At 50.8% G+C, this 26,399-nt stretch overlaps 8 protein-coding genes across 8 annotated transcripts; 2 read left to right on the top strand and 6 right to left on the bottom strand.

The window, feature by feature from the left end:
• Positions 1–433: 433 nt before the first annotated feature.
• On the bottom strand, positions 434–4,647 carry T310_5198 (Protein transport protein (SEC31); the record flags this gene model as incomplete). The annotated part of the gene is made up of 8 exons (XM_013471941.1): positions 434–460; positions 566–864; positions 930–3,609; positions 3,664–3,750; positions 3,801–4,034; positions 4,095–4,200; positions 4,251–4,391; positions 4,439–4,647. 8 exons carry the CDS (start codon positions 4,645–4,647, stop codon positions 434–436), a joined length of 3,783 nt encoding a protein of 1,260 aa, XP_013327395.1.
• A 502-nt stretch (positions 4,648–5,149) lies between these two features.
• T310_5197 (Peptidyl prolyl cis-trans isomerase Cyclophilin) lies at positions 5,150–5,680 on the top strand (the record flags this gene model as incomplete). The annotated part of the gene is made up of 2 exons (XM_013471940.1): positions 5,150–5,470; positions 5,540–5,680. The coding sequence occupies 2 exons, from the start codon at positions 5,150–5,152 to the stop codon at positions 5,678–5,680; spliced, it is 462 nt and encodes a 153-aa protein (XP_013327394.1).
• Positions 5,681–10,151: 4,471 nt separating this feature from the next.
• T310_5196 (FAD dependent oxidoreductase) lies at positions 10,152–12,062 on the top strand (the record flags this gene model as incomplete). The annotated part of the gene is made up of 7 exons (XM_013471939.1): positions 10,152–10,650; positions 10,712–10,825; positions 10,876–10,961; positions 11,028–11,288; positions 11,346–11,374; positions 11,462–11,657; positions 11,745–12,062. The coding sequence occupies 7 exons, from the start codon at positions 10,152–10,154 to the stop codon at positions 12,060–12,062; spliced, it is 1,503 nt and encodes a 500-aa protein (XP_013327393.1).
• Positions 12,063–13,000: 938 nt separating this feature from the next.
• T310_5195 (uncharacterized protein) lies at positions 13,001–14,122 on the bottom strand (the record flags this gene model as incomplete). The annotated part of the gene is made up of 3 exons (XM_013471938.1): positions 13,001–13,681; positions 13,741–13,839; positions 13,958–14,122. The coding sequence occupies 3 exons, from the start codon at positions 14,120–14,122 to the stop codon at positions 13,001–13,003; spliced, it is 945 nt and encodes a 314-aa protein (XP_013327392.1).
• A 1,342-nt stretch (positions 14,123–15,464) lies between these two features.
• On the bottom strand, positions 15,465–17,249 carry T310_5194 (Phenylalanine--tRNA ligase; the record flags this gene model as incomplete). The annotated part of the gene is made up of 1 exon (XM_013471937.1): positions 15,465–17,249. One exon carries the CDS (start codon positions 17,247–17,249, stop codon positions 15,465–15,467), a length of 1,785 nt encoding a protein of 594 aa, XP_013327391.1.
• A 515-nt stretch (positions 17,250–17,764) lies between these two features.
• Positions 17,765–18,595, bottom strand: T310_5193 (uncharacterized protein; the record flags this gene model as incomplete). Its single annotated transcript, XM_013471936.1, has 2 exons — positions 17,765–18,317; positions 18,375–18,595. 2 exons carry the CDS (start codon positions 18,593–18,595, stop codon positions 17,765–17,767), a joined length of 774 nt encoding a protein of 257 aa, XP_013327390.1.
• A 1,677-nt stretch (positions 18,596–20,272) lies between these two features.
• T310_5192 (Mitochondrial co-chaperone GrpE) lies at positions 20,273–21,290 on the bottom strand (the record flags this gene model as incomplete). Its single annotated transcript, XM_013471935.1, has 3 exons — positions 20,273–20,305; positions 20,372–20,800; positions 20,922–21,290. 3 exons carry the CDS (start codon positions 21,288–21,290, stop codon positions 20,273–20,275), a joined length of 831 nt encoding a protein of 276 aa, XP_013327389.1.
• Positions 21,291–21,940: 650 nt separating this feature from the next.
• On the bottom strand, positions 21,941–23,858 carry T310_5191 (uncharacterized protein; the record flags this gene model as incomplete). The annotated part of the gene is made up of 4 exons (XM_013471934.1): positions 21,941–22,276; positions 22,533–23,308; positions 23,406–23,706; positions 23,775–23,858. 4 exons carry the CDS (start codon positions 23,856–23,858, stop codon positions 21,941–21,943), a joined length of 1,497 nt encoding a protein of 498 aa, XP_013327388.1.
• Positions 23,859–26,399: the final 2,541 nt, after the last annotated feature.

Below are 26,399 nucleotides of genomic sequence, written 5' to 3'. Positions count from 1 at the left end.
ATTCATCATCATTAATATCCATCCATCCATCCATCCATGTAACTACCTACACAGCTCAGCAGTACATTCATCTGAGGTATTTGCCTAGGTATCTAACGGTCTAACCTCTGGATGGAGGTAATTAATTCCTAACTAGTTCCCTCCTAATCTGTCAGAGATTCCAAAATTCAATGCAATACCAAGATGATAAGATGATAAATAGATAAATATAAATAAATAACACGAATCGGGAAAAAAAAGCACATCGAATCACAACGACACAACAGTAATGGTTAATGGTTAATATAGCTAATGGCTAATGTTAATGTTAATAATAAATAAATAAGTAACTATACTAAGTAGCTAAGATTTCCAACAAAAGACAACACAGTACAACACAGCATCTACACATCTATCCTTTCCATTTCATTTTCATTTTCATTGTTCCTTTAACTTAATTCAAGGGGTTGCTCGGCTCATGCTGATGAGTCGTTTGACGCCAACCTGAGAAGGGAAAAAAAAGGTGTCAACAAAGGTCGTTTCTTTTAAGGACTCTGGGTTGAGAAAAAAAATTGCTGGCACTCACCATCCAGTTACCACACTCATCCGTGCGATTGGTCAGAATGTCCACGTGGATGTTCTTGGCCGTCTCGTAGTCCCGGGCTTGGATGGCCTTGGCCAGCTCGACCATGTCAGTGACCGTGTTGGGCTTCAGCAGGTCCTCGTTGTTGAGGTGGTCGAAGAGGATATTCAATCTCCGCTCCGCATCGTCAACCTGCGCCTTGAAAGACGACGGCGCACGCGCCTTGACTCGCTGCATGTCTGCCGACAGAATCTCATAGATGGGCATCGCGTTCGCGGGGATGTGGGAACGGTCACCGGGTGCTGCACAATATAACAATTAGTCAATCGGGAAAATGACATAGGATAGAAAAAAAGGGTAAACTCACGATTTTTGGGCGGCGCTGGAGCTGGCTTCTTCTGCGATTGCGCCGTACCGGGACGAGAGCCCTGCGACGAGGGAGGGCCCTTGGGTGGACCCTGCTGGGCTGCTGGAGGTGGTGTCGGGGCATACGGGCTGGGACTAGAAGCACTCTGCTCCTGGGACTGTTGCGGCGCGTACGGCTGACCGGCGCCCGCCTGAGGTGGCGGTGCCACAGCAGGGCGGCTTTGAAGCTGAGGCGAGGAGGTAGGGTTAGGCGCATAGCGGTTCGATGGAGGAGGGCCAGCGGGGGGTGCATTGTAAGGGGAAGGCCCGCGCGGGATCGGGGGAGGCACGGCCGTTCCGGGAACGGTGGGAGGAGACTGAGCAGGAGGTGCATATGGATTGGTAGGTGCTGGAGGGTTTGACGAGATCGAGGAAGATCGCGGCGGAGGCCCAACTGAAGGCGGAGATGTGACCCGTGGCGGCGCAGGGCCCTTCGGTGGTGGAGGAGCAGGCGACTTCTGGCCGCCCACGGGAGGAGGACCAGCTGGCGGAGGCGTTGGCCCAGTCGACGGCGGCTGGTTAGGGAAGGGAGAACTGATGACGCCAGCAGTGCTCGGAGTTCCTCTTCGCGAAGAGGACTTGGGGGCCCCGAAGCCTTCAGGCAAGTCATTCCATGCTGGAAGGTTTGTAGCGGTAGTGTAGGTCGTCACAGGGGCCGGAGATTGATTCGTAGCGCGCGGTGGAGGGGGCACGGAAGATCCAGGTGGTGGAGCGCCATAAGACTGCGGAGGAGGACCAACCGGAGGCTTCATCGACTGAGGAGGCTGGTATCCAGCGTTGGGATAGCCACCCGAGGCGAACGAGGCATAGGGGTTCGCGGCTTGAGCGGGCGCTGCAGGCGCAGGTGCAGCTGTGCCCGGAGGAGCGTAAGGATTCTGCGCAGGAGCCGGGCTTCCCAAGAAAGTCGGTTGAGAGGGCTGGTAAATATTGGGTTGCGACAACGGCTGAGCAGCCGTTCTTGCGGCATGCTGCTGAGATGTCTTGGGAGCATCAGCCTTTCTCGTAGCCAGTTTGATCCGATTCCTTGCCACGTCCGCCGCCGGGTGCTTGTCTGGCACCAGACTGAGGTACCGCTCGGCGACATCCAGCCGACCATGCGTGGCAGCGACGTCAGCATATTCCACGTATTTGTCGTACAGGATGCTGAGCTTCCAGTCCGAATCCTTCTGCAGTTCCGTGTCCTGGTAGTTGGTGACCTGGCGGAAAATAGTCACCTTTTCGATGAAGCTCTGCAAGGCGCGGACATGCACCGAGAAGCTAGAGTCCTCGGTGGCTTGATCGATGCCCGCCTTCTCGTGCTCTCGGAGCTCATCGAGCCAGATGCCAACTACTTTCTCCAACTTGGATCCCGCAAGATAACAGAACGAGGCATCTTTGCGAGCAGCCTTCTCGTCACTGCTCCGGAACTGCTCTTCCAAGCGGTCACCGAGAGCTTCACACAGATCCGGGAATTCCTTCTCATCGGCAAACGTGCAGAGGGCCGCCATAACCTCCTTCCAGTTCGCGAGGTCCGCGTTATGCACAACATCCCACAGGTTCTTTCCCACAATGGACGCGAGCAGGCGCAGATAGTTGGGACCCCCGCTCTGCTTGGAGAAGTACGCTTCCTGGACTTTCTCGATGCATTTCTGGCCTCCGCAGATTGCGATCATGAAAGCATCTGACAGTCGATCATCTTGAAGGGCCGCATCGAGAGCCTGTTCAAACCGTCCCAGGAGAAGAGCTCTCGTGATTTTCTTGTCTGCCTCAGACTCAGAACCGGTGTAGATTTGGAACGGATTGTTGGTTCGAGCGCCCTTGGATGCAGCGAGATCAGACAAAAAGCTGTCTGCCTCTGCATTCGTGTCGAATATCGAAGTCAGCCGCTTATGCCTCTTGGGTCCCGTCCCGCGGGATTCAGTTTCAGACACTCCGTTCGTTTCCTCCTTGTTCAGCTCCAGCTTGGCCAGTCCATCGGCTGCTTCGTCGGCTTCATCGGAGAAGCCCAGATATTCTGCGAGACCCTTACGAGGATTCTCAGAAAGCAGGGTCTCAATCACCTTCCAGTCAGCCTTTTCCTCGTCGGTCTGAGCACTGTTGATCCGCGATTCACAGATGCTGCGAAGATCGCCTTCCTTGAGAGCGTTCTCGAAGCTCTCCGTAGCAGTACCGACGGAAGAATCCACCTCAAAGGGAGTGATTCTGACTTTCGAGGAACGCTTCGCACGGTCCGCTAGGCCAACCGAGAGAACTCTGCCTCCAAAACCAAAAGACGCGGAAACCGGCCGCTCCAGCCACTTCGGTGCCTTTGGCAAGGAGAACGTGGCCACTTGAGGCTGTGTCTGTGCCCTGGCAAAGAAGTCTTCGCCATCCAGGGCTTGATTCTGGCCAACCACGTTTTGAGCAGCCTCGGTGCTGATATTCTGGATTGTCTGGATGGAAATCTTGCCATCGAAGGATGCGGTAGCAAAGAAATTGGGGTTCTGGGGGTTCCACCGCGTCTGGAACGTCCAGTTCGTGACAATTGGGAACTCTCCGTAGTTTTCACCCGTCTGGGGATTCCAGCAAATCGTGCGGTTGTCCTTCCCCGAAGAAAGGAGCAGATCGGGATCCTGCGCACACCAAGACAGCGACAGGACACCGGACTCATGGCCTTTGAGAGTCTAGTGAAGGTCAGCGGCAACCACCCAGCAGGCGTTCTCTTCGCAGTGACTTACCCTTTCGGGCGCATTAGAGTTTCGGAGATCCCAGAGGAGAATCACGGGGTCAGACTCGAGCGGTATTGCCGTCATAAGTTTCGTTGGCTATTTCCAGTTAGAATAATTCTCGAATATACATGTTCTCAAAATCTCACCTTATCGGGGTCCCACGCTACGGCGCTAACCGGTTTCCTATTCAGGTTATTCAATGTCAAGCTCTCCTTCTTGGTCTTGACGTCCCACACGGTCACAAAGCCTGCGTTGGTACCGGTGACCAAGATATGCGCCACCTTCTTGTTCCAGTCCAAACACTCGATGTCGTCTGCTCGGGCGGCAGTGTTTCCGAGACGGATTGGGTTGGCAGTGTTGTTCAGATCAGTTAGAAAGAGCTAGAATACTTCATTAGCAAGCCCGTCAGCCTCCCCAAGTACTAGGAGTGATCAACACACCTCTCCCTTCGCGCCTCCGGTGGCGAGGAGATTCGGATGTCGGGGGTTGAACTGGAGAGCTTTGATAGCACCGGAGTGCTTCGATATTCGCGATATCAAGGGGTCACTTTCAATTATCAGCAAACAAATACACAGTAATCGCCAAAAGTTACGGACCTTGCTCCATTAATGAGTTTGTCGGCGTCCCAGAGATCCAGAGAGCCATTTTCCAGAGCACCAGCGATGACCCCTCGGTTGTTCTCGTCGTATTCAGCCCAGGCGATGTCGTTGAACCTGCCAGTCTCACTCATCAGACAACTGCCACCATCATGCTACAAGGATTCTTGACATATATCTCCGCATACCCCGAATCAGTGGGAACCTTGGCAATAGGCTGCAGCTCCGCGCCCTGCCCTTGGCTATCCAATCCCAGATCCCACAGCTCGAGATTGGTCTCATTTGAGAAGTCGAAATCCACAGCACCAGCACGCGTTCCGGTAGCGATCAGGGGCGCGGCCGTCCCGGGCGACCAGGCGAAAGTGGCCGTCCGGGGAATTTCCCTAAGACGCACCATGGCGACGGCGGAGGTAGGGAGGACAGAGAAGGAAGCGCGAGGGATCAATGCCAGAGTAAACAATGGTTCATCCGAAATAGAACAACAAATCCAAGGGGCTGATTCGCGTAATTGACAGCCCCTAGAGAGGGCCACGAAGCTAGAACGAAGCTTGGGGGGATCGTGCAGTAAAAAGCAGAGCAGCAGCAACACCGCCTGGATGTCTCCAAGTGGCCTTCTGGCTGCTGCGATCTTGGCCAAGCCAAGTTGGGCCGTCCGGGGGGATCCCGCCCTAAGGCACTAAGGCTCGGCAAAACATGCGCCTCCTGGCCTGCACGTGATATCGACTTTGGACCGTTAAGGCACAGGCCGAGCGCCACGGCCAGCGAGAACTATTAATTAGATTCACGACTGAACGCCTGCGGACGCGCAACGATACGCGCATCTTCATACTGTCGCTGAGCGTCGAGCTCGTCGCGGAAAAGGAATTGGCTGGTCAGCTCGATTTGCGCCCTTCAGCACCATGACCGAAGCAGCCCGCCTCAAAAGCACCATCTACGTGGGCGGCCTCGACCAAGCCGTCACGGAGCAGACGCTGATGGAGGCCTTTATCCCGTTTGGAGAGATCGTTGACATCACTCTCCCGAAGCCCGAACTACCTTCGTCGACGGACAACCATCGGGGTTTCGGATATGTCGAATTCGAACTTCCTCAAGATGCGAAGGAAGCCATCGACAACATGGACCAGAGCGAGCTCTACGGGCGAATAATCAAGGTTGCGGCTGCCAAGCCGCAGAAGGATAGCAACGAAGGGTTGGGAAGCAAGACGGCAATATGGGAGCAGGTGAGTGCAGAGCATTCCAAAGCTCTGAGAGGCAAAGCAGTCTGCTTACTACGAATGACACACATACAGGAAGGCTACTTGGCCAAATACGCTGTTAGCGAAGAGGATAGAAGAGCTGCTGAGGAAGCTAGAAGGGCGGCGAATAATCAACGCGAGGATCCCATGCAGGGATTGGAAGAGTTGGATGTGGCAGGACCTAAGCCGGAGTAAACCGACGCCAGGAACCAACGAAAATTCTAAAAAGCACAGCGATATATGGAATATTGCTACATTGCTTCTTCAAGACATTCTCGATTGAGACCCCGGTTATATACATACACAAGACATGAAGGCGAATCCGAAGCTTTCAAATCCTGCAGGGCTTGTCTCTACCGATCAGACTACCGCATGCCGCACTTGTCTCCCGACACGGATTTTCCTCGCGCCTCCACAGACGATGAGAGCAGCCCTTAATGACGGTCTTCAGGCCTGTTGCGGGACAGACGGAGGGTCTTGTCGGTGAACAGCTTCTTGGTGCTGGAATAGATACCGGCGCTCACGGCAACGCTGAGAATCGGGTTAGGCCAGGTCAAATGGAATGGGCTTTTCAACGGGGTAGCCCGGTTGATCTGCTCTTGCAGAAGACTTACCAAAGCACAACACCTATTGTAGATAGCTGTTAGAAAAAAAATAAAGCCTTAAGCGACAACAGCAATGGGTAATGTGAAGGGCTTACCCAGGGGGATCAACTCTGGAGGAATCTTCTTCAGCTGTCGTAGACGTTGCGAAATGGTGTGAGCTAGCAAAGACCGTCAGTCCAGTTCTGAATCCATAATAGCAGTATTCTGATCACGGGCGCGTTCATACCGCGCATGGGCTCCTTCTGTAGAAGCTATGTCAGTGACAATGGGCATCGAGACAGAATTCGTCACAGCGCCGGGAGGCGACTTACAGGAGCCGCGTTCAGCAAGGGCCGCGAGGCCTGCATTCCGAGAACGCGAGTGGGCAGCATGGTCAATTGAGCCGATCGTCGTAAGCGTCGGGGGTGGCAGAAGCTCGAGGAAGCAGGGGACGAGGTGGTGACGTGAAGCTTTCGCAGTGGAAGAAGTGGGAGGACTGGATGTCGTCAGGCGGTCCTCGGGAGTGCAAGGAATCTCTGCGCCACGAGTGGCTGCCGGGCTCTCGCTAGGCCGTTCCCGGGTGTGCAGCTCCGCTGGCCATTCCACCCAAACCTCGTACGTCTGTCCATCCTTTCTTCCGCCCGCTTCTCTTCCAACTCACTGTTTGCCACATCACCCCACGTCTGCCGTCCACCCTCAATTGCTGCTCAATTGCACTGTACAGACTTCGTGAGCCAAGATGGGTGCCATTCCTGAAGCCGACCCCGATGAGCCTTTGGAGACCAAGCCCTTCAAGTTCGTGACAGGTGAGCTCACCCACTGCAAGCTGGCTGCTCGTCCATGACGGCGCGTCCAAGTCTACCTAGCTTCCAATTGCTAACTGGTTGACAGCTGGTACGTATGAGAGAGGTTTCGCTGCATCCGCCGCGTCCAATTGCCCATGCCCGGTTGTCTGTGGTTCCTATGGACAGGGCTGATCCTTCGTTAACGAACAGGCTACGACGCCCGCTTCCCGAACCAGAACCAGTACGCAGCCATTGGCGATGCTTGATTGAGGCGATTCCTTGCTGATTGATGTACAGGACCAAGCACTGCTGGCAGAACTACGTCGACTACCACAAGTGCATCCTCGCCAAGGGCGAGGACTTCCGCCCATGCCGTCAGGTGTGTCACGCTCACAGATGATGCATTCCATGCCTGGATAGCAATTGAAGCTAACTGGACTGCTATCTAGTTCTTCCTGGCTTACCGTTCTCTGTGCCCCAAGTCCTGGACCGACCGATGGGATGACCAGCGGGGTGAGTAGCAGTCTATGAGTATTTCCAATAGAAATTGTCTGACCAGCTATCAGCGGCCGGCAACTTCCCTGCTCGTCTGGAGCCGTAAACGAAGAAGCAATCGTCAATCGGTTACCAGGCTCTCCACGACCCAATCTGTATTTTAGCTGACAGAGCGAAGGACGGTCTTTCCGTGCCTATGTTAGGGTTTTGGAGGATAGCGAGGGAATGTTGTACATAAGTCACGTCACTTGCAGGCACTAGAGAATACCATGTCTTGATTATTGGTCTGGATAGGAGCATTTCACGAGTAGCAACCGGAATATAAGACTTGTAGCGATGACAGATCCATACACGAGCGTCCATAAGAGTGGTGTGTCGTTAGAAATTCATCAATAGACCATCAATAAGTTGTAGGCCATTGTTTTTCGTTGACAAGAAGTCTCCAGGCTGTCTCGACTAGACTTGAAAGAAAGGTGGACAAATTAATCATGTCGCAGGACATCCTGGGTTCTCTTTTCCTTCTCTCCTGCCACCATCTCCTGCAGGCATCACATGAGATGAGGATAAGGATGTTATCTTCATTGTGCTTGTTCTGTTATTATGGTCAGAGCAGCTTTTTTTTGTCCTCCTCTTTTACAAAAAACAAAAAAAAAGAAAGAAAGAAAAAAATACAGAGCAGACGCGGAGAACGGGAACGGGAATTCATAGCTAGACAGACACGACTCGGAAAGAAATCCTAATATTAGGTACTCTAGCCGGATCCCTGACCATATAACTAAATTATCACCCTATAAAATTGATGTGTTGTGATGAGAGTCATGAAGATTGATCAGATGCGTTGCTCCATTTGTCCATGTCACGTGAGAGTAGTGAAGTACAGTACATAGGTAGTGAACGCTGCATAAGTTGCATTGTCAATGCTCTTTGAGCCCTCAGCCGGCAGCAACATGGCGTAGGGATAATAATAATAAAGTTGAAGCTTGGATCCTTCGTATCGATAGATAGATTGATAGATTGATAAGTGGGCTGATTCGGGATCTTGATGCTCCGCTGCTGAGCACCGTCCTGACTCCAGATGGTGTGAGGGGCTTTCTTTAGTTAGGATAATGTACTCCGTGCTCCGCACAGGGTATATGTATATACGGAGTACTGATCAAGTGTTAGCTCGTGAGGGAGATTTCCACCGAGGTTGAATCATTATTACTCCGTACTCCGTACTCCAGAGAGCTGGGTCGCTAGCTAGCAGGTAGCCAGCACCAGTCGTTGAATCGCTGTACTTCGTATAGGTAGGTGCCTATGGATGTGCATTTTCACATGCGTCCAAGCCAACGTGGTCTGATTTTCCAAAAGATTTCTCCGTAGTCCGTACCGAGGAGTTGGGGCTGACAGCCTGACTAGCACTACGAGGTACTCGTGTACTCCTACGGAATATACGGGGTATACGGGGTATTATATTTATCCACCAGGTGGTTGATGATCTGCAGAAAATCATTCTCACGCGACTCTGCAGATGAGTCTGACTGTACAAGCCGGTTCCGGCTCCGGCAGTTGAAACAGAAAGGGGAAAATACTCCGTACTTGGATTACTTTCCTAGGTAGTAGTGTATGTAGTTAGGTAGGTAGTTAATAATTCAGGTTATTATTAGGGGTGCATTGAAATTTTCGATTTCATTTTTTTTCGACTTTTTTTTTACTTCTTCATGAAAATTTTGTAAGATAAAAGAAATGAATTATGGAAAAAGAAAAGCTATAGCCCTTCCAAGTTTGTTGTTGTTGTACTGATGTACTGTACACAGTTGTAGAAGAGGGTCAAAAATGTATTTTGAATAAAACACTCAAAGGTCCCGAGAATCATAATTAATTGGTTAGTCAGTGCCAGAAACGAGTTTGTAAGTAGATGAAATCTCAGTTTCTTCTTTTTTCTTTTTTTTTAAAAAAAAACCGTTACAGTACGCAGTACATATGTCTGTACTGTATACACATACCTTTTACCCGAATGTATCCACTCAAGATCGCTTGCTCACCTCCACGCCAGCTGTCAATCCTTGCCCTTACTGCTAAGCGAACCTGCTAGTCGTGTTTGTTAGTTCTGCTAACGCTGCCAACCTGGTCAACCTGGTCTGGTCGTTTCGGAGCTTTTTATCTTTGACTTGCATGCCTGGTTAGGAACGTGACTAGTCCTATACTCCGTATTCGGATTATTAGGGTTTGGGATGCCGTGAAATTATTTACATTTCATCGGGAAAGAAAAGCAAACGTGCCGTCTTTTGAAATTTGGGACCGACTCGACTTTAATAGCGCTTTTGCTAGGTCAGTAAGATCTAAGAAGAATGCTTGTAACTCAATCTGTTTGGCTAGGGTGGGCCAAGAATCTTTCAACTTCTGCACGCCAGGACTATGAAGTCTTAGCTCTTCAGGGCAATGGCCAATCGAACTTCATGCTTCGATCTTTTTTTAAGAAACTTCGGCCATCCCTGCATATCATAGGTACTATAATGATGAATTATTATTGTTCTAAAGAGAAGGTTGACATGTCAGTCAGGAAAAGTGAAGAAGTGGGGATGGATGCCTCCGAGGTTCGTAATCGACATCGACATCTTGACGTATATATGGAGCCGTCGGGTCGCCATCGTGCATGAGGAGATGGATTGGATTTAGCTACAGGGCATTAATATTAGGTATTACATCATTAATCAACCTTTTTCCTGTTCCTGGTCCTTTCTTTTCTCAATTCCTGGTTGAGTCTTCTCACTGCAGGGACATCAAATTACCCCTATTATTTTATATATATATATATATAATATGGGCTTTTTGCTCGGGCCAAAGACGGCCCTTTTCCTAGCAGTATCTGCTGCCCTTAGTTCTCTGACAGTAGCAGATCTCTGCTCGACCCTGCAAAACGCCGGCATCAAGGTGGAGTGGCCGCTCGCCCTGGACTATGACGCTGACTTGCTCCATTACTGGTCTGCGGCCTGCTCAGACCTGAAGCCGAGGTGCATGCTCAGCCCGTCCAGCGCACAGGAGGTCGCCGACATCATCGTCGCCTTGCAGAACACCACCGATCTGTTCGCTGTCAAGTCGGGCGGGCATATGCCCAACCAGGGGTTCGCCAGTATCCAGGACGGCCTGCTCATCTTGACCAAGAACCTCAACGATGTGATCTACGATCCCAAGACGCAGACCGCCGTCGTGGGCCCTGGCCTGTCTTGGGAAGAGGCTCAAGATAAGCTCGACGGCACGGGCCGAGCCCTCGTGGGCGGGCGATTGGGCGGAGTCGGTGTTGGAGGCTATCTTCTTGGAGGTACATACATACGCGCCTCTTTCAGATGATCGGTCAATCTTTGCTGACGATATATATATAGGTGGATTAAGCTTTCTCAGCTCGCAGTACGGCTGGGCGGCGAATAATGTCGTCAACTACGAGGTGGTTCTTGCCAATGGGACCATCGTCAACGCCAATGCAAAGGAGAACTCGGGTATATCACCTCGACTTCCGCTCGCCATCTCCCCTTGCTGACCGAGTCAGATCTGTTTGCCGCTCTGAAAGGGGGCGGGAATAACTTTGGTATCGTGACCGCTTACACGTTGCAAACCCAACCGCTGGATCACAAGGTGTGTTGATCGGAGTCGGACATGCATATATATATATCTATATACCATCCAGCTGACTCGTGTCAGATCTGGGGCGGCAATTACGTTTTCACAGCAACAGAGAGCACGACGTCGAAGATCCTCGCAGCGCTTCGGGACTTCACCGAGCACTATCCTGATGAAAAGGCAGGGATCATCGTCACGACAGAGCATACGGCCCTTCTCAACCTTTGGATTATTTTCCTGTTCTACGACGGCCCTAGTCCTCCCCCGGGCGTATTCGACTCGTTCAAAGCGATTGGACCGGATCTGGACACGACCAAGACATGGGACAAATACACTGATCTGGTTTGTCTGTCTCTTGAAGATCCTTTCAGATGACTGTGCTAACTCGAATAACTACAGCTCAAATATAATGATATATATATCCTGCAGTAAGCCACTCTCTCCACTGCTGCTACTGCTGCTGCTGCTGCTGCTGCTGCTGCTGCTGCTGCTGCTCGCATACTAACATGATGAAGCGGCCAACGATACACCATCGCAACTGAAACGACGCCTCTTCCGAACAAGACAGTCGGCGCAGAGGTCATGCAGTCCTACTACGACCACTGGTTCAACGTCACCAACACGGTGCTCACCGTGCCGAACGTCATCGGCTCATTCGCGTTCCAGCCTATGCCACGTAACATAACCAGCAAAGCGAAGAGCTTGGGAGGTGTAAGCCACCACCTACCGTACCAGTAGATTCGTTCTACACTACCAAGAATACACAACATGCTGAAACTATTTTTACTTCTACAACAGGACCTGCTCGACTTCCCCACAGACCAGGACTACATCCTCTTCGAATTCGACTTCTCGTATGCCTTCGCCGCAGACGACGAGACCATCGACGCCGCGACGCAGAACGTCTACGCGGGCATGGACGCCCTCGTCCAGGACCACATTGCGCGGGGGCTGCTCCCGGACGTGTACCGGCCGCTGTTCATGAACGATGCATACTTCCGGCAGGACTACTGGGGGCGGATCCGCACCAAGGAGCAGGCGCTGCAGACGAGGCTGAAGTATGACCCGGAGGGGTTCTTCCAGAAACGGACGAGTGGGGGGTTCCGGCTGTCTTGATCAAGAGAACTGTTGATTCGGTTGGTAGGTAGGTTGGCTGCCTCCCTGCCTACTTTTATTTATTTATTTACCAGTGTTAGGGCAAAGTCGAGTCGAGTTGGATTGGATAGGATTGGTCTGATTGATTGAATACCTCAACCAAGCTGTATGTCCATATGTTCCAGATTCTGACCCTTCGGAAACTCATTTGAAACAATACCTGTACATGTCTAGTACTAGTATAAATCATACTTAATAATGCCTAATCACATTTGACGATTTGATCAGATCTAAATCATCTCAGTTCATCTGGGTTGTAAATGCGGACTGAGCTGAATTGGACCAACTAATAAACTGAGTGTATTTCAAGGATTTCAATTGGTAATAACGTAAGTAAATAATTGCCAACTCTATCTATGGTATACCATTCACTCAATTTAATTGCACAAGTAACAAAGTTTGTTTATTGGAAGTCTATATCTATTCTACATCAATCGGATATTATCTAGATCAATTAAATCGACCGATAATTCAGATGCGTTAAAAAAAAAGAAGAAAGGAGAAAGGAGCCTGAAGGAGACGGATGGAGAAAAAAAAATGGCAAGGCAGGTTCGGGCCATTGGGTATTGGCATAGGTATATCCCTACCTAGATTAGGAAGGATGCTGTCAAGTGTTACTGCTGTGTGCCAGTCAGTCAGTCAGCTGAAATAATAATAACGTGCGATGTGTGATGGTAAGTGGAGGAGCCATGATGATAAAGAGATCCTCGCGGCCAAAAAAAAATGAAAAAAAAATTTGGAAGAAATGCTGCCAGCCTGTCCTGTCCTGTACCGAAAACAAAACAAACATCACTGATAGATACCCAACCTGTCTACCTATCTATATCGCATCATCGCAAGATTAGCCCGCCTATATGTTGCCGGCCTGCACTGTACAGATGGAAGATGTATTTTCAGATTTACAACCCCTTGATCAGGCGGTAGATCTTCTTGTGTTCTTCCAAGAACAGGAAGGTCGCAATCGTATGCGGACCCAGCCGGATGAAGCTGGGCACCCAGCCTCGGAACACCCAGGTGACGCCCTCTTTGCGGTAGATGTCGCGCAGCAGCGACATGAGGCCGTCGTGGCTCTCGGCCGGCGAGGCGCTCATGACGCGCGTCTTGATCACGTCCACGGGACTGCACACCGTCGTCGCCACGAAGCCCGCCAGGAACGACGCCGTGAAATGCGTCGTCAGGTTGTCCGACATGCCGACCACGTCGATGCAGAACCGCTTGAAGGTGTCGTAGGACGCCAGCTGCGAGGCCGTCATCAGCACCGCGCGGGTGGAATTGGGCCACACGCCTCGAAACAGACTCCCGGGCCCCTCTTCACGAACCATCCGCGCCAGCCCGTGAAACGCATTCTTGTAGTTCCGCCTCTTCTCCGGAGGGAGCGCGGCGTCAGACTGCATGCGGACGTTCATCACATCGGCCGGGTTCCCGGCCAGACCACCGAGGAAACCGGAGAAGCAGGCCATGCCAATGAGGGTGGGGAGACCGGGAGGGGACGACGAAGAGGCGAAATACGACTTGAGCTCCTCGTACACGCCGAACCGGGTCGTCGAATAGGTCATTTGCCGGAGGATCGACGCGGAGAGCTAGACTCCGTTAGAACCCAGTTCAACTCAATTCAATCCTGCAATTGTTCAAAACATACCCCGCTGTACAAACCAAGGAAGCCATCATTCTTGAAGACATGAACGAACGTGCCCAGCATGGTCTTGGGAGCTCCGGGGGCGCGAGTTTGCAAGCGGACCTATTCCGCGCGGGTCGTCTATCAGTGGTCACGCGTGAAAAATCATCATGCAAGATCGCAGTAAATTTTACCTTGACTAGAGAACAATGCTGTCAGCACTCCATCTTCTCGCACATACCAAGGCCCTCACCAACTTACCAAGGTCCAATGGGTGCGTGACCCCGGCGGCAAAGCATGACGCCGATCCGCCGAACCAGAACGGATAATGGATCTTCTTGGCCGCTGAGGCTGGCCGTTGCGCAGGCGCCTCCTCCGTCTTCACATTGCCTGCTGCTGCTGCCATTGTGCTGCCCGGCAAGCAGAACGCATTCCGGGAGAAAGAAAAAAGAGGGGAGAGGAGAGGAGAGGAGAGGGGTGAGAAGGGAGGGCTTTCTTGTCTAAGCTGAGCTGACAGAGACAATAATTTAACGGATGGAGCGGTTTCGGACTTTTCAGCGGACCAAACGGCGCGCCGCATTAATAAGGCAGCTGAGGATTTCGGGCCGCGTTGGCCCGAGTTCGGGACCCACGGCGCGCGCCGATAAACCGATCGGTGGATCGGTCGCGATAGAGCCCAGACAGTCAACTGTTGTCAACATAGATACGTGTAGATAGTGTCAATCTTACAGTCCATTAGATGTTATGCGAGTCCTGTCTAGTAGGGAGGGGATGGCAGGTGCGTTAGCTTACTGTAAATATCCGACAATTGAGACTCACTCCTATCTGGGTCCTTATCAAAAAAGAGCTTCAGTATAGCTAATAACATGCGAATAACGTCAAGACGCATCATTTTATTGCATGCAAAAGGAGACAATCTATTTAGTATATATGCTCAGTTCTTCTGTCGAGGACTTTGTATGAAGGAACTGACGAGGGAGATAAAGAAAAAAATTCATACTTTCCCAAAAAGGAAATATCAACAACCTCCCAACTCTCCCCATCCAGCATATAAAAAAGCTCACACCAGGGGTCCTCCCTCCCGGGACCCGCTGGTGCTACGAAAACCCCCGCCTATGCTTTTGGCGGGCAGGGATTTTACTAGACCAAGTTTTTTTTTTTGAAATTGGTTCATGGAACCAGAGGGATTCGAACGAACGCAGGCCGTTCATCTGGATGTTAGGAGTATAAGAGACTTAGGCTACTTAACCACTGCACCATCGCAGCCCGAGTTTGTTGACAGGTAGAGAGATAAAGTGGAAATTATATGTCCTGGGCAGTTGGGGCGGTCAGGCAGGTAGGTCTTAGTCAGGTAAGGGAGGAGGGGGGGGGGGGGGGAGCCTCAGGCTAGCACGCAAGTCCCATATAATCTCATTGTCGTTGCAGAGATTCTGTCAACAGGCTTGTCAAATTCATCGTCCAGCTCATTCCATGCAAGTTCTGGCAGAATAGATTCAATTGGAATCCTCCATTACGATGATCTATGGACAGCTCGAGGCTGTGATATAGCTGACTATTGCTGCTCATTTGAACTGTGCCTGGTATAAGACTGGTCTATACCATTCCTCTGCCTTGACTACTATTCCTATGGAGTAGTGATAGACACGAAAGGAGAGAATCATTACAGATATTGTTACAAGGCGATCTAATTTACATCTGGAGTCATATCTTGTACAAATGCTAGTATATACAGCTTAGATCTCTATCTATCACCGCAACTCAACACCCGTCTTCTCAACCAACTTCTCTCGCACTTTCTCATGCAATTCGTTGACCTCCTTGTTCGTCAGCGTCCGTTCCAGGCTCCGGTAGTTGATGCGGTAGCACAGACTCTTCCGGCCCGTCTTGGGATGCGTAAACTCGTCCACCAGTTTGACATCCTCGACAAGGTCGCCGGCGACATCCCGAACAATCTCCATGATATCGTTCTCGTGGAAAGGCACCACGCCGCCTGCGGCGCTGCCTCCACTCGAAGTGGCTGACCGGAGCCAGAATGCCACGTCCTTGTAGCAAGCTGGGTGTTTGGAGAACGGCTCGAACCGAGTGATCTTCCCGGCGGTGAATTGAGAAAGGAAACGCTCGTCGCGGGACCAGAAAAGACGGATGTCTGGAATATTGAAGAGCAGCATCGCGATACGCTCGAGCCCCACGCCGAAAGCCCATCCGATCCGATCGGGCACGTCGGAATTGATGAGCAGATCCTGCTTGATGATCCCGCACCCTAGGATCTCGAGCCAGTCACCCTGCCAGAACACCTCCAGCTCCCACGAAGGGCTGGTAAAGGGGAAGTAAGCTTCAACCCAGCGGACCTTGAGAGGTTCTTGCCCTGCATCAGAACCCTTGGCGGCTTTGGCAGCCTCTGAGAAAATCTTCACCACCATCCGTTCCAGAGAGCGTTTGAGATGTGCAGCGACGGCCTCGACTTCCTCAGCGCTGTGATGATCTGCCTGGAGAGGATTCCGCTCGGGGTGAATGGTCGGGTTGGGATCTTCAACCACGACATCGTGAGAGGGGATCTTCTCCACATCTTTCCAGATCATGGAGGCAGTTTCCGCAGCATGCTTCAAGGGATCAACTCTGGGACGTTTCCACAGCCTGGCGCCTTCCATCTGGTGGAAAACGGGGTAGTGACTGCGATCGATGGAATCACGGCGATAAACATCGGCCGTCACCGTATACCCTTCCTCTTCGGGGCGTATCTTCTCGTTACTGTTTATGCGCCGGAAGTACGCAGACTGGTGCGCACTCGTATGCGTTCTCAGAAGAGTCTTTTCATTGATGTAGTAGGTATCGGTGCGACTGCGACCCGGGTGGTCTGGGGGGAAGCCAAGGACATCGAAATTCTGCTCTGTAGTAACGATGGGGTCTTCCTCCACATAATTGCCGAAGACAGGACCGGGGAACTGGCTTTCGATCAATTTTCGAGTGATGGCCAGAGGATGGTTCTCGTCGAGGTATAAGCGACGGCTAACGTGAGAGAGGATGGTATCCGGCGTGTTCATCCATTCATCGGTTGCGTAAGGCCTTCCCTCGACGATGATTTGATTTCCTGGGCGTGTCGAGAAACGTCGAGGACTTCCAGCCGTCGTTCTGGGGGACTCAATTTTTTCTTTTTGTGTCTGCGAAGCTGGCGACGAGCTCGAGAATCTCAGGCCGACTGCGGCGTGCGGTTGCTGCTGGCGCAACAGCGGAAGGCCTCTCCTCCCGCGTGCAGAAGGGCCAATTGACCATCGGCCACTGCCAGCACGTAAGGCCCTGCCAGTAGCAATTAACCGCATGTTCCCGGGCCTTGTATTCTGTGCAGATGCTGGGTGCGTGGTGGGCTGACAGCTCCGCGGCGTGGAAATGTTCCGGCGTTTATTCAATACTCCGTAGTAGTTCTCGGTGCGGGTAAACTCGGTGCCGAGCAGTAACCAAACAAGACATCCATGTTCTACATCTATTTCAACGAGCGAGCACAAGGCGACTTCCGTCATATCCGGTCTGTTGATCATGATTGACTATCCATCCCATGCCGGTCCATTAATTTAGGCTCTCGATAGAACAATGATTAAAAGCAGAATCACATACCCCGCAACCCCAGGTTCACAAATGATGTTATGACAACCCTACCATTCGAGAGGCCGTCGATATTCGAAGGAGAAATACGAGAAGAGGCACATTTTTCCATATACGAGCCTATTTATCGTGATTAGAAAATAGAGGCTCGTCGGCCTGAGTGCTTGCTGCCACTGTTATAGAGAAGATGTCTGGTAATTGAAAACTTTCCAAGAAATTTGGGATAACTGCATCTGAAGATATTAAGAAAGCTAGATGTCTCTGCATATAACAAAGATCATTATGCAGATTCAACGAAATTTCGGAAATCTACAACAATCCACAGCTTTTTGAACTACATAGCAGGCGTCGAACAAAGAGATGGCGGTGGACCATAACCGTACAGCATTCCTTGGAGGTCACACAGTTCTCCCGTTTGGCTCCTCATGTACTAGGCTTACAGGTATCTGCCTTAAGCGGACTCGTTCGGTCGTGGAATAGCTCCCAACGGGAAGCGAACAAAAGTTGTATCCGGGATCATCAGCCCTGAACCACCGGCATAGAAGGCAATGGAGGCACAGATGACCGTGAAGGCACCGCCGGCCTTGTTCACTCTCAGACTCGCGACCGGGTGCTCCGTAGCGATGAAATTGGCGATCGACAGAAACAAAAAGGCCAAGACGAGGAAGAAAAACACGAGGACGATGGTGTAATTGGTCCTCAGGGCGGCAACCAGGAACATGAAGCTCAGGAAACACCATGTGATCAGATAGATCCCGAGGGCAAAAGTAAATGCCCTCTGGTCTCCTTGGTATGCGTTCTGGATGCCAAGTGAAGGGATCAGGAACATGGCATAGCTGAGCCAAAAGGCGCCATAAGAGCAATGCACAGTCGTCCCAAATGTGTTTCCCACTCGGAACTCCATGATGCCTGCGACAAATTGCGCTGTGCCGCCCATGAAGATGGCCAGTCCGAAGACGGCCTGGTCGGGACCGACCTTCCCTTGGGGATTCGAATGAGGCAATCTGGTTTCAGATAGTCAGTTGATGGGAAGTGATTCGGTCAAATCGATTCTTCCTTACCCGGCTCCGCATTGATAGAGACCGAGAACAAACGTCGTGACGGCGAACCCTAAGAGACCCAAAGGACCCGGGTTCGCGAGCTTCTGATAGGGAGGAAAGGGAACCTGAGACACCGTGTAGGTCTGATGAGATGCTCGTCCGTCTGGGATGTTTCGACCGTTGCCCTCGCCCAGTTTCTCTTCTGCTGGTGGGGAGACGGGCCGCTCTTCAGTGCCAGCCATGATTTCCAGTGGATAACAGCAAATAGGGGGTCTTGATACCGAAATGGAGGGTGACTTCAAAGTTGAGCGTGTCTGATTACGGACCGGAAAGGCCTTGTCAGCACAAGCGATAAGATGATTGAATTTCAACTAGACCTAGAAGTTCTAGTATAACATCAAGAAACAGTCATGATTAGGAAAGACCAGGAAGATGAGAAAAAACAAGCCGATTTTATACCCCAAACCCCAGGGTGGCCGATCAGCACCCATCACCTTCCTTTGTCTCGGGTATTTGCTTGTTTTCACATGTGAGATCACCTACCGCCTAAGACTCCTAGGCTCTGACAGGCGGTATGGTCTTTTATATCGTTTCCTCCATGTCTGTCCTCCTTGCCCCGGGCTCAAATGAGATCAACGCAGCCAGGAACTGTGTTACCCCGCTGCGTCGCCAGGTATTTTCGAACTGCTGATCATGTTGATCACCCCGCAGCCATCGGTCCAAGGGAAGCCCACGGGACCAATTGATCGATGATTGAAAACGAATCGCTGGGACCAAGAACGAGCTTTTTAGCAAAAGCGGATAGAACGGGTCTGCCGGTTATGACGGGTAGTATGTATGAGGTACATAGCTCATGTACACCATTTCCAACAAGGGGACTTCTTGAGCTTATTCAGCTAGGTATGATGGAGGAGGCGCTTCACAACGAAATTAATAACTGAATGCAGCATTTAAACTGGGAGGAATGTTTGATTGTATGAACTATCCAGTGGAAAGACGGGACATGGTGTAACAGGGACAAAGGAGGCACATGGACCTAAGCCTCATCAAGAAGCAGGGTAGTAATGGATTGGAACAACACAAGACATCTGTAGAATAGAAATGGTTTTCTTAGGTATCATATTGCTGTCTTAGGGTACACAAGCTTTCAAGGTCTCACTAGCAATATCCCTTTCCTATTATTTACAGAGGCACGTGACAATATACAAAAACGGCAATTAATGTTTTTATAGGAGAGGCCAGGAGATGGATGGATGCTTCTGTCTTTACCATAAGCAGGGGACATAAATTAAGGTCGAATAAGATAGAGGACTCAACTGAGGGCAATAGAGTCAGTACATTTAGTTTATTGAAAATTTTTCCCTCATTATTATGTCCACGCAAGAGACGTAAGAAAAGGACTAGTCTATTCCTGTGCAGGTAATCACAAATGCCTAAGCTCAAGCCTGGAATTTTTGTGAAAACCCATACATCAGAACTAGGTGCCTGTGAAGTGAACATAATTGCACATGCCCGGGAAATACCACACCACACCATTAACCAGGTCCAGTTCCGCAATGCCAGTGCCAAGCCAAAGGCTAAAGAAAATAAAATCCCTTCCAGAACGGAGAGACGCCGAATGCGGTACATTATTATGCTGAGAGAGGAGAGAGTTTTCAGTGGCAGGGGAGGAAAGTTCCAACAAGCACAGCTTGCTATAATACAGTACATGTGTAGATGATTTCGTAAGTCGAGAGGTGTCAGTTGTAGGCGGAAGAGGTGCATCGATGTCATGCCGAACAGTCATGATTCCAGTCGTTCCCTCGCCACTTGGCATAGGTTCATATTGTACAGGTCGAGTCGAAGGTAATTTTGTACATGCGGTCGAATAAGAACGGAGAGGCGGGGTTTGTGCGAGGAGGAAAAGAGCGTCGAGAGGTTTATGCGTTCTTCACAACACCAACCTTGGCGGCCTAGACAGAGACATAGATTAGCTACAGAGCTCACAGCAAAACAGAATGATAAGCATGAGAACTTACCCTCAAAACTCTCCCATGCAGGCTAAATCCCTTGCTCTGAACATACATGATGTCGCCGTCTTCCTTGTCCTCGGCTTTGGCCATGAAAGTAGCTTCATGAAGGTTCGGATCGAATTTCTGAGGCTTGCCATCCTCAGTGGGCTCACCGGGATCGAACCTCTCCAGGCCGTGTTTTTTCAACGTGCTCATAAGGACGCTTTCCGTCATCTTCAGACCCTGATAAAGATCGTTCAGTTCCTTGTTGCCCTCCGCCTCGGCAGCACTGAGCTTCTCGGCAGGAACAGAAGACAGAGCGCGCTCAAAGTTGTCAATGGTCTCCAGAAGATCGGTAGCGAAACGCTGGATCGCAAAAGTACGTGCGGCTTCCATGTCCCGCTTCGTGCGCTCTTGCAAATTCCGGAACTCGGCTACGGAGCGCAGGAGTTTGTCCTGTGCGAAAATCATGTTAGTTCTAACCAGGGAAAGAAGTCATGTTGGGCCGAAATAAAGCAATCGAGTACAACATTTACACAGGCGCAGCAAAACAAAAATTGTTAACCGTAGTTCATACCTTCAAATCGATAATCTCCAGGTTCTTCACTTCCAGCTCCTTTTTCAACCGATCCTCGGTTGATTCAGCAGCAGCTTCTGTTTCGCCGTTTCCTTCGGGGGCTGCTGCACCCTCATTTTCGGTTTTCTTCTCCTCTTCCTTCTTCTCCTCTTCCTTTTTCTCTTCCTCCTTCTTCGGCTCTTCCTTGTTGGCCCCGTTCTCCGTAGAGTAGTAGCGAGGTACTGGCCGGAAGGGAGATTGCCTGAGAGACTGAGAAAGCTGCTGGAGAGGTGACGTTCGTCTAGCCGACAGACGCGGCGACGATATGGCACGAACGGACAGTGCAGACTGCACCGCACGACGTTGCCTGAGAACTGTCCGTTGGAACATTGTTGTATCTAGAAATGAATAGGTGAAACCCAAAAAAAGGGTTGTGAAGACGCGTCAAGAAGAATTAGTTTGGAGCTGTTGACTGTTGCATCGATCTCGCATCACAACTTTCTTTCTCCGAAAATTACGGAGTACTGGCTATGGAAAAACTGCCGCCCGGCCTCCGATATTACATAATCCAGCCGACCTGTTTATCATCCAACTGCAGCTGTCATTATCGATCCTGCCATCTGCCATCATCTTGTTGTCAAGAGCAAGCGTGATCTTTTTTATATTGCTAACTGATGTAGTTTTATTCTGGCTTGTCTGAATAGAATCCCAGCAAAGAGGGTGTATCAAGCACATTGATGCTTCAGAGAACAAAAAAGATTATCAAACTGTTAGGAAATTCACTGCTAACGACTGTGTTCTTGCTAACCAGCCAAGGGTTAACATTGCAATCACTCAAATGAGAGTCATTAATGGTATTTCAAGTCTTCACCACCCCTGACCATTAGCCGCCCATTCTCCGACCAAATATCCAAAAGTACAGCAAGCCAATGCCAGATTGTCTTCTATAACGCCAAACGATGTCACCCCACTGTACATTGAAACAAAAGGTCAAAATGTTGGGAAATATATGCAAAGGTCATGGAAGAAGAGAATGTCTTCTAGGCAGCTGCCTGACTCTCCTGGCTAGAAGGAGCGTTCCTTGACTCATTCATGCGTTCCATCTCTTTTTCAATTTCCGCAAAAAGCGCATGTACACTGGCGTCCGCGTAGACTTTCGAGTCTGCATAGATTTTGATGGATTCTTGGCGGCTCATATCCACTCCATTCTCCTCATTGTTGACTGGGCTCCGGGGAGGGGTCTGCTGTTCAGAAGCCTGGGACTGTGGAGTCGTCTGCAGCATCAAAGCTGCAGCAACGTGTTCCAATAGCTTTTGACGGACGCGAGTTCGACGGTTCTCAAAGTGCTCCAGCTTCGTGATCCATTCGTCGATAGACTGGTCAAGTTCCGCAAGGGCTTCTTGTTGTCTGAGCATGCTCTCACAAGAGAATTTGGCCAACGTTGGTGATCGAAGGTAGGCTATCATCCGTTCATGCAGAGTCTGTCGCCCGGACCGGAGAGACCTGTGTGTATTACGGAGATATTCGCAACGCTCGTCAAGGGCTCGGAGCTCCTGGGCGCAAGGTCGGGATTAGCAAATCCCCATCGCGACAGCGGCAAGCAAATGAATAAGATAAAGGTAGAAATCTTACCTGGGAGAGCGCTTTGACGTCGCGATATTTTAGAACCTCGAACTTCTCAGCCTGTCCTCTTGCTTGATCTTGCAGTCTTTCCAGGTCTGCGATTGAGAAAACGGACGCTGCTTCCGATGGGATGACTCCTGAAGGCAGAGGTTTGGCTGCTATGTACTCTGCGGAGGGAAGCTCTTTGATTGTTCTGTCTTTGCTGGGATTGCGGCGTTTTGTCGGCCGACCACGGTCCATAATTGAGGTCTCTGAGAGCTCCTTCTTGTGTGTATTTCGTGCTAGGAATCGCTCTGATGTTTCACTTGCGGAGCCTGCTGCGGCTGAAGCGCTTTCACTACGCTGGTGAACTCGTGAGGAAGGACCTTCTGAGGGCCGGAAGTCCATGGCAGTAGCTGCTCTGGGGCGTGTCAATGGATTCCGCAATTGAGTCGCGACATGTGTCGTGTTCGGAGATCCAGTATCTGTCGACGCATTTCTGACGGTAGAATTTTTGTCGATCGACGAGGGCGCTTTTCTCGCTGGCGAAGTGTACTTGGATGCTACACCTCGCTGACTTACAGAAGGAGAACGACCCATCATCCGGGGAGACTTTGGCGGGACGGCTGGAGGTTTTTCGAGCTCTGTTTCCGACTGTTTATTCGTTGTCCCCCTCAAGTCATCTGAGTTCTTTGAAGACTCTTTGTCCAGTCGGGGGATCTTCCGGAAACAGAATGCAAGGTTCGGCAACAGGTGCGAGCAGAGTGTCCTGAAAAGGATTCCGGGTCGCTGAAGCTCCCGGGGCACTATTTGATCTCTCATGAACCGGATATCTCCCTGGGATTGTTGCTAGGAGGCGATCAGTACGTGGATGATCAGATGTATAAGGGGCATGGTACCCACGGGAATCCATATAATTTCTTTGAAAGGTGGCCATTGGTGCTATTCCTAGCTCAGGAATATTGATATTTCGTCGGTCTGAGAGTGATTCCTCCTTTTGCAGCTTTGGTCTTGAAAGGTCATCAAATGACAACGGTGACTCAGACTCTCGAAGTGAAGGGCTTGATTGACTGGACGTCAATTTATGGGCGATTTTGCCACTGCTTTCTATGAGGTTGGAAGAAACAGCCTTCTTGATGACGGGCCAGAGGTTGTACCTCTGCTTTTCTGTTGGACTTGGCGAGCCGATCCTCCTGTTGTCAAGCTGAGGAGGGATATCCTTCAGAAACAATCCAATTGGGTATTCCGTGCACTCGGGGACAAAAGACATACCTCTACATGCGTCTCTTTGGCCACGAGGTTGTTCAGGCCGACACTGATATAGGGATCCTGGGGACTCTGAAGGAAGGAAAGCATCATGCCGGCTATTCGCACAAACTTCCTGATTTATGTATAGGACAAGACGGTTTTGAAGGCCATCTGGCTGCAATGTCACGGCGGTTCAGACTAATAATAACTGGTGGCCGGTATCCTAACGCTCGTTAGGAGCAAGTCTGTGTCATACGCACCAGGACTATGATATGGTTTATTATAGGATCCGTCAAGCCTCATATCCCATTACTAGTGAAAGTACGCCCCATCACACTGAGGCAGGGCCGCCTTAGTTCGAGTGTGTTAAGGGTGGAACGTGCAGCTTGAAACAGCATCCATGTCCATTCGCGAGGCTTGGGATAACTGCAAGAAGCTGCACCAACCCCTCTTTTCTTTTACATTTTTTCCTCTTGGCTTCACCTGTCTGAGTATCGCCGCGGGACTGAAGTTGCCAGCCATCATGCGTGGGGGGGCTTGGAGGGCAGTAAGGTTACTCATTTAGAGTCTTGATCTAGGATGCAAATCTTCCGCGCGGTTTCCATCGCCGCCTGTTTGAGGAAGCGAAGATAAGATCGGCGGAGCTCATCCAGCCTGAGTATACGGAGAACGCGGACTGTCTAAGTTATCTAGGTCAATCCTATGAACCGGAACAGGAAAGCATTCACCCCACTCTTAATAACGTTCCTGTAAGGATGTGCTTCCACGCTGTCGCAGAACAGGGCCTCTAAGCGAGACTGATAATATGGCCCAGGCGGGTCTGACACCTCCCGCGACAAACATGAAGCCGATGAAGCAAAGTCAACTAAACTAATTGGTGAGCTAAAGACATTCTTTGATCCCAATCTAGCTATAGCACGCCACATGGAGAAGAGCTCCTGAACGAGTTACGACCCTGATTCGTGGATTCTAACCCAACTGTCCGGACTTGGACCACACCTTTCTTGAAGAACTTGCTGATACTAGGCAATCGAAGCTTCTGATGCGTCTCCTGAGGCCCGCTCGTCCTGCTATGGGTTCTTTTCCCGCACTCGAACTGGTGCGAGAGTACAGATGCGAGTCCCAGAAAGGACATCCTGATGGAACCTTTTCAGACGATGGACCGTCCTGAACTTTGGGTCGACAGCTCAGCGATTCGTCTAGAGGAGAAGGTTTTTCTCGTTTCTCATCTATCACGATGGCCGCATTCTCCTCACCCCGCAATATCGCTGCTGCCTATAGCACTGGTTTTAAGACCGCCACAGGCCCAATCGGAAGACGTTCAGCGCTCCAAGCGAGAGGCCAGCCGTTTCGGACCTTCGTCTCTTTCTACAACGCTCGTCTTCGGAGTTGGCACGAGGGACGTTCTTCGAGATGATTCTTTCTCGACTTCGCGCCCGGCGATTCTGCAGTCACAGGCGTCAGTGGCTGGACGAACAGCAGACATCATCTTTCAGCACTGCAGCAAATGTCGCAGACTCCTCCAGGGTCCAGCACGCAAGGTTTGGCATCATGCTCCCCATGATTTGAATCGACAGGGGTTTAGTAGCAGCCCCAATACGGATACACACGGGCCCCGAGTCCGTGCTGGCTCCATCTTGGATGTCAGATCTCCGCTCAGCCGTTTTGCGGTCTTTCACTGTAAGCTTGTCCTGGCATCCCGTATACGGAGTATTCCAGGGGACAACCGGTTATTATTATTATTACTATTACTATTATTATTCTTATTAACCTCCATTATCTTGTGCTCCTTTTACCTGAGGACCTAATGAATATTGATCCACAGAACGATATCGCCAGCCACATTTGGTATCCGGTCGAGGGCCTTGTTCGACTTTGTTTCACCAATTCTCCGCCGGCCTGTGACGCCGGCTCCTGCCAGGCAGGGCCCCTGACAAATAACATAAAAGGAAAGACAAGCTAAAAACGGCCTAACAAGGGAAGCGTGCGGCGTGCCTCAGACCGTCCTCTTTGGTCGAAAGTTCGTTCCTACTGACTGCCCCGGACTCCCGTCGGACTAAACGGCTTAGCTTCGAGCTTGATAGTTGAACGCCTCGAGTCAGTGACAGGCCTTGGCCCAGATGGTTGGAACTTTGGGAAAACAAAGACAGAGCTGCCGAATGCAAACAGATGCGAAAACATAAAAGCGATCGAGCTAGAGCATTCTTATCTTTCGAACCACGTGAAATGCACATGCTGTCGGAGTATCAACGGCACAGTCAAGTCCACCCGTGGGGCCGTGAAGCCTGCATGCAATTCACATGCTGATCCCTGGTGTAGTTTCGGTTATCGATGCCAAGACTCACCGGTCACCACTGGCTCAAGGGGTTATTATCGATAAGTTTTCGAGATTTCTCGGAAGTGGTGCACGCACCAGCGAGTGATCAATGTGGAGAGACCATCTCAAGGACTTTGCGGGAGCGTCCTCCGGAGCGGTGCATCCAGCACCTTAGGCCATTGCACCATCTGCACATCAGATAGTTCGTGGCATTTTCTCCAAGGGAGTGGGTAATCGGCGCGGATAGTTGGGAAGAACTAAAAATTGGGAAAGAAAATTGGCCAACGAGCTCGTGCTTACCGATCTTGTTGGAAAATTACTTCTTCACTAAC

This window comes from Rasamsonia emersonii (assembly GCF_000968595.1).
Source record: "Rasamsonia emersonii CBS 393.64 chromosome Unknown ctg1118621760253, whole genome shotgun sequence".
Taxonomy (NCBI): Eukaryota; Fungi; Ascomycota; class Eurotiomycetes; order Eurotiales; family Trichocomaceae; genus Rasamsonia; species Rasamsonia emersonii.
This window is presented reverse-complemented; position numbering and strand designations above follow the sequence as displayed.